Below are 6,395 nucleotides of genomic sequence, written 5' to 3'. Positions count from 1 at the left end.
AATGCTGGAAAAGTTGCTGTTTAATACTGACGGCGAACACCAGCGCAGAAAACAATCGGGACGAAAAAGAAACACTGCACATTCGGTGACACGTCCACTGCGAGCCCCTCTGTGAAGCCGCAAAGTTATATAGAGATTGATTACTTGACCTCTAATTTTTAGGCCTTCTTCTTCTACACGTGTGTGTGCTAATATGCAATACATATTCATGTTTCTGACAATAAACCCCAGTGAAAAGCGCGAAGCACTCGTTAGAGTATCATACAGAGTTCAATGTCCCTTGGAAAAGCCACAACGGCCTGTAGCAACGTTTAGCTGGTAGAAACATGCAGTAGCATGTCAAGCCTTTTGCTCGGCTAACCTCTCCAGCTATCGGTAAAACTTCTCACCAGCGTGCACGTATTTTCACATACTGGATGGCATATACGGTTTATTGTGATACACTCTGGAAGTACGCAAACTATATGTGCATAGTGGGTGTGCCATGCGGTGTGAATAAGTTGAGCTAGATGGCACTGCCGGTTCAAGAGACTATACTGCCCTAGGTTAGCGGTCCGGCACAGCGCAGCACCAACATTCTGAGCATTTCAGCTCGCAGAACACAAGTGCAAAAGATCATATCTTTTTGTTGACTACTGTATGTGTCGCCTGACCACAAAAGTATTTTGGCCACGGACAGACGTGCACTCGTTCGTGGCACCGTAACGTACGCCTTTTCCTCATTCTCAACGTCACCGCTCTCAGAAGCAAGCTGTCTCCGTCAGCCTTTCAAACTTAAAATCTCACAGACACCTAACACAATGTCATAGTCAAGAGGGCAACGCTGAGCAGGACAGGTACAGAACAGACCTACAACTACTTCTGCGCGCCAGTGTGCGTGTCATTTATTTTTTTTCCGCGGTCTCCTTTCTTTAGCACTCATGTCCTTTGACAACAAAAACGCTATCACACACTTACATCTTATATAGTGTCGCCATTCGTTCTTCTACAACCGTCGAGTGTCGTCTCAGTCCCAACCGACGTCGCGTTCCACGTCGCGACACTGTTCCCTAGCGGCCCTCACCTTGTCGAGGAGTTTACGGTGATCGTCGTGAGACACCCCGTGGATGACCACGACGTAGAGAAAGTTGCACGTCCACAGGCCCGACGGCTGAGAAACGAACCGGTAGCTTTGCACCGGTCTCACGCCAGCCTCGCCGAGCACCGTCCCGACGTAAGCGTCCTCGTTCGCGAAGGGTCTCACTCGGCGCACTTTCCTGGCGAGAACGTCGAGAGCGCGGGCGTCCAGGACGTAACCGGCTCCGCTTCCGTACGGCGGGTACTGAGCCCTGACGTAGTCCCTTTCGGAAACGAACCATCGGCTCTTGGGGTTCCTGACGACCTGGTTGTTCCATCTGATGTTGCCGACGTACAGAGGGGACGGTACTCTGGCGACGACGGCACGCCCGGCATTCCCGGGACTCGAAGAAGACGACGACGCCCGCTCAATGGCGGCCCCGTCGCCCGGAGGCACCTCGCTCCCCGAGTTCTCGCTGACGATGCTCGTTTCGACGGGTTCTGACTGAAAGATCACGGTTTCCGCCAGGACGTCGAGCAGTACACCGACGTTGACGAAGCAGTCATCGTCCGTCTTCAGGACGAAGCTGGGCCTGAGGTGATCGGCGACCCAGAGAAAGCCGTGGATCGTCTTGAGCGTCAGGTTTCGGTAGGTGTCCAAGTAGGTGCCGACCAGCATGTCGCCGAATTCCTTAGCCTCCTTGTGTATCAGACGCCTTTGAGAGGAATCTTCGCATTCGCCGACCAGGAATACCGGTAAGAGGGTCGTGGACGTGTTGCGGTCGAACCTGCTGGACTCCGTGGAACGTCGACCCCACGTCGACCTGATGGCGTTCCGTCGACGCGTGTTAGAAGGCGCAGACGCGATCACGATGACCAGAAAGACATTCTGATACGGCACCACGGTGGGATGCGTCTTGGTAGCGAAGACAGTGTCCCACAGGTCGCTGCTCCAAGTTTGAACTGCGGAAAGTCGTGGGCGCGTTTCTCGAGCCCTGGGCCTGAGGAGGTATCGCGAGCGTATTCGGACCATGCTCGGCGCATCCAAAACAAGCTTTACGCCATTCTCCTCCAGCGAACTATTAAGGAAAGCTAAGAGCCCTGCCAGCACTGTTACGGATAAAAGGGCGAGGATAAGATGCCGCCGGCCCTGTGCAGGCCGTAGGGCCCCTCGTCTGCACATGAGTGCTACTTCCAGCGACATAGACTTATTATTCCCTAACGTATCGTTGAACACGATGCTGTCATCCTCGCACCATGTTTGAATATTGGCGGAAAACGTAGAAGACGAAAGCATTAGATGACCCTTGACTCCTCGCGTTGATGAAGTGTTATTTGTACACCTCTTTTGAAACTGTTGACTTCTGTAAAGGATGGAACATACTATATTTCCCCTTCGATGGCGTTTCTCAATTCAGTTCTGGCGTCATCTTCTTTTGTTCAATATTAAGCATTTTCTTTAAGCTCACGCTATGAAATGTTTGAGGACTCACAGCGAAGTAGCTCTGATTTATGAGTTACCGCAGGGTCACATGACATTGCGAATGTATACAGAAATCCGCCGTAATCTTTAAGTAAAAACACATATTCAGTGCCTACAGTTCCGAATAAGCGCCGACGTTCTCTTGCTCGGAAACCACGGTTTTGGCGAACGACATCCACGCAGCCTCGTTACGCGCATTTTTTACGTATAGACACAACATCCGAATCAACGCTCGTGTACAGCGGCCGCAATAACTAAAGCACACATTAGTAAAATGATTTCACCTTCTGACGTTTTTCCGCGCCAATTCTTGGAAAACTTGTTCGGCATGCCTCAGATGGTGGAAAGAGTGCAAAAATGCGAAAGCAGCACACTTTCTACCACATCAGTTCACAGTCTTTTCTCGACAAATATAAACACCACTCGATTTGCGTTCATATTCCTCGTTTTCTCTGAGTGAAAACTAAAGATTACGCCATCGCCTTGCCTCAGAAAAAAAATTTACGCCAGCAAATAACGTCACCAATTAAGCGGGTTCTTCGCAGCCAGGCACATCTGAGTCGAACGTCGTCGAAGTCGGTGACCGCTTCGGGCTTGGAGTTCTGGGACAAGCACAGAATGATGTTCTTTCTCGCCTCAACAGGACGTGCAACAGGTACGAGATGGTAAAACAGCACTAGAACTTAATGACGTCATTCACTGAACCATTCCACAGCACTTTCACATGGCAGCGTTGATAATTAATTCACGACATGCCCAAACCCCGCTCACTTCGCCCGTCTGCCTGATTTTTTTTTTTTTTTTTTTTTTTTTGCTGTCACGACTATTTTTGTAAAGAGAAGGATCACCTTGATTCGATATAGCAGTCCCCGCGCTGATGCCTAACAGTGAGCCACATGCCTATAGGGTCGTGGCATTTGGATACGACGCTGCAGTATCCCAAGTCAATAGCATAGGCAGCTTCATGATTCACAGATCTTCATGGTATCTGCTATGTCAATAAGAAACAGAACATGAACACTATGGCTGATCAAGGCTTTCTGCGGTCAACGGTACACGCTCACTTGGTATTCGTGCACAGAAGATGAAATTATAAACTGGAATTAACGCCAATCGCTTCACATCTGACCACGCTTCTTGCGGCCATGTATAGTGACGAATCAGAACGAGCTCTCACCATTTTTCAACTTGCAGGTATACACATGCTGACTTCCTTCACAACCAGCACCAGAAACTCAAATGCCTTCACAGCTTCTTGCTTTTAGACACAGGACTGACTTCTGAAGACGGGCTTGGTCGTTGGTGCCAAGCGTACAGATGGCTTCCTTCATCCGCGACGGCGCGACGATGCGACAATCGTTCCAAGACAAGCTGCGCGTCGAGCAAAGAACGACGGACGAAAAGTTGGGAGGAAGGGGCACGCCGATTCCAGACGAAACGAAGAACGCGACTGGCGACGCGGAATGTACACCACGAGCTGCAATTGCTTGACTTGAATACGCAAGCCGCTGTGCAGTTGTGTTTTTTTTTTTTCTTGACCTCTCGAAGCAGTCAATGAGTCGGTAAAGCTCCGTCGGTTTCCCGGCGAGCGTTGAAGTGCCAACTGTCCGAGGATCTCATACGCCCCCGTCGGGGTTTACGTTCGGGTCTGTCAATGTAGGGGTGCGCTTAATCCCGTATAGACTCCGTTGCTACGCTACGGGACTAATGGGATTTGACAGCCTTAGGCCGCTCGGATTTAGACGCCGCTCCAGCAGCGACGGATGTTGCTGACGTTCGGTGGGTAAACCAGGTCTCGTCTAAGAGGCTTGTGAAGCTTGTTTTGACTCACATCAATAAAAAAAAAACAATACTTGAGGTACGTGTTTGTGAGTGGGAGAAACGGAGGAGGGCACGATCACGCACGCGTGCTCTGCCTAACGTGTGTGTGTGTGTGTGTGTGTGTGTGTGTGTGTGTGTGTGTGTGTGTGTGTGTGTGTGTGTGTGTGTGTGTGTGTGTGTGTGTGTGTGTGTGTGTGTGTGTGTGTGTGTGTGTGTGTGTGTGTGTGTGTGTGTGTGTGTGCGTGTGTGAGAGAGAGAGAGATATTAGATGTGCATGTGTCGGCTGACCCTGCGAACATGGATAATAACTCTGGCAACCCGGTTGGGACAAGCATTGGGAGGTTAGAAAAAGCATTACAAACATCTAGTAAGCCGGTAATCGTTCTCGTACAAGAAAACAAACCTTGAAAGAGCCCAAGAACTTGGCCTTGTACATTCAAAAACGTTGTAGTCGATGAACAAGGGACGAAATAAAAAAAAATGAAGCCAGATTCAGATGTGCGCACATCACGCTAATGCACCTGCAGACGTATTAAGCCTCGCCGCTGTGGACCAGCGCTATGGCGTCGTGCCGCTGAGCACGAGGTCGCGGTATCGAATCCCGGCCAAGGCGGTCGCATTTCGATGGAGGCGAAATGCAAACAACGCCCGTGTCCCGTGCGTTGGGGCACGGGCGGCCGTGGTTGGGGGCATGTTAAAGAGCCCCTGTTGGTCAAAATTATTAATCCGTTGTACCCTACTACGGCGTGCCTCATAATGAAATCGTGGTTTTGGCACGTAAAACCCCAAAATTCAATGTAAACGAATTTATCCTTTCTCTTCTTGTGCTTCTGTTGTGCGCCTGCACCGGTGATTTAGACTCACATTTTTTTTTTTTTTTTGCTGTTGTCTCTTAGACCCGTGAGACGACGACGACGACGATGACCACCACCATCACCACCACCACCACCACCACCACCACCACCACCTCCTCCTCCTCCTCCTCCTCATCCATCCCCCCTCCCGGTACCAGAATAAAGAACCGAACCAACTATCGTAGCTTCGCCCCGCGAATTACGGCACGCCGCTTGGAAGCACGATGGAGTGACTGCTCGAAGACAAGCCGTCGTCGCCCACAACCTCGTTTGCGATTGTCGGAGTAAGCACGCGGGAAACAAATTGGCAGGTCTTTTTGCCGCTCCTCGCACTTGTGCACACATCGATCGATTTCGCGGGCGTGCCGACACGCCGCTGCTATCCACTGGATTGCGGTTCCTCCGGCCAGGCGGCCGCCGAAAAACAACACTGCAACGGCGACGGTGCACCGGGATGCCTCGCGCGGCCACCATTGGCGTACATTTGCATTTACATAAAGGTGGCCCTGAAGGGACCCTCCCCCCCCCCTCCCCCCGGTGTCAAGTGAGACAGACAAAACAATGTCTCGTTTTTTTTTCGCAGCAGTAGGTTGGTTATTCGATGAAAATAAAATTAAACTCAAACTTCAATTTCGACTTTTGCTCCGAAACTCCGGCGACGGTTAATCAGTGTGACGTCCCAAATTTCGAAATGTTTCTTTCGTACCTGGCTCGTTGGGTGGCTCGGTATAAACGTTCTTGAATGTCGCAAAGTGGGGCAATGTACTCTTTTTCGGAATACAAATAATGTGTACGCCCGCCTTTACCGGTTTAGAATGGGCCCGCGAGCAGACGGCGTCAAAAATGTGTGACGTCACGGCGAGCTGGAGCGGAAACCTCAAGGCGTGTGTCACCACCCGCTTCCGCAATCTTTTCTAGCTTACGATACATCTTGCGGTATGGGGTCGACTCACACGCTCTATGCGCACGGCATTCCGCACGAGTGCGGGCTTGACGAAAACTGCACATGTCGAACACATGCAGGTGCGCAACCTTTGGTTTACATTGCTCCGTGTGAATCCAGATAACCTCAAGGCGTTGTCACCACCCGCTTCTGAAATCTATTCTGGCTAAGACGATACATCTCGCGGTATGGGGCCGACTCAAACGCTCCATGCGCACGGCCTTCCGCACGCGTGCGG

At 51.0% G+C, this 6,395-nt stretch overlaps 1 protein-coding gene across 1 annotated transcript; it reads right to left on the bottom strand.

The window, feature by feature from the left end:
• Positions 1 to 883: 883 nt before the first annotated feature.
• LOC126533602 (beta-1,3-galactosyltransferase 5-like) lies at positions 884 to 2,442 on the bottom strand. The gene has a single exon (XM_050180767.3). The coding sequence runs from the start codon at positions 2,351 to 2,353 to the stop codon at positions 1,007 to 1,009; it is 1,347 nt and encodes a 448-aa protein (XP_050036724.1). The 5' UTR covers positions 2,354 to 2,442; the 3' UTR covers positions 884 to 1,006.
• Between the last annotated feature and the right edge of the window lie 3,953 nt (positions 2,443 to 6,395).

The sequence above is a fragment of the Dermacentor andersoni genome, chromosome 7 (assembly GCF_023375885.2).
Source record: "Dermacentor andersoni chromosome 7, qqDerAnde1_hic_scaffold, whole genome shotgun sequence".
Taxonomy (NCBI): Eukaryota; Metazoa; Arthropoda; class Arachnida; order Ixodida; family Ixodidae; genus Dermacentor; species Dermacentor andersoni.
This window is presented reverse-complemented; position numbering and strand designations above follow the sequence as displayed.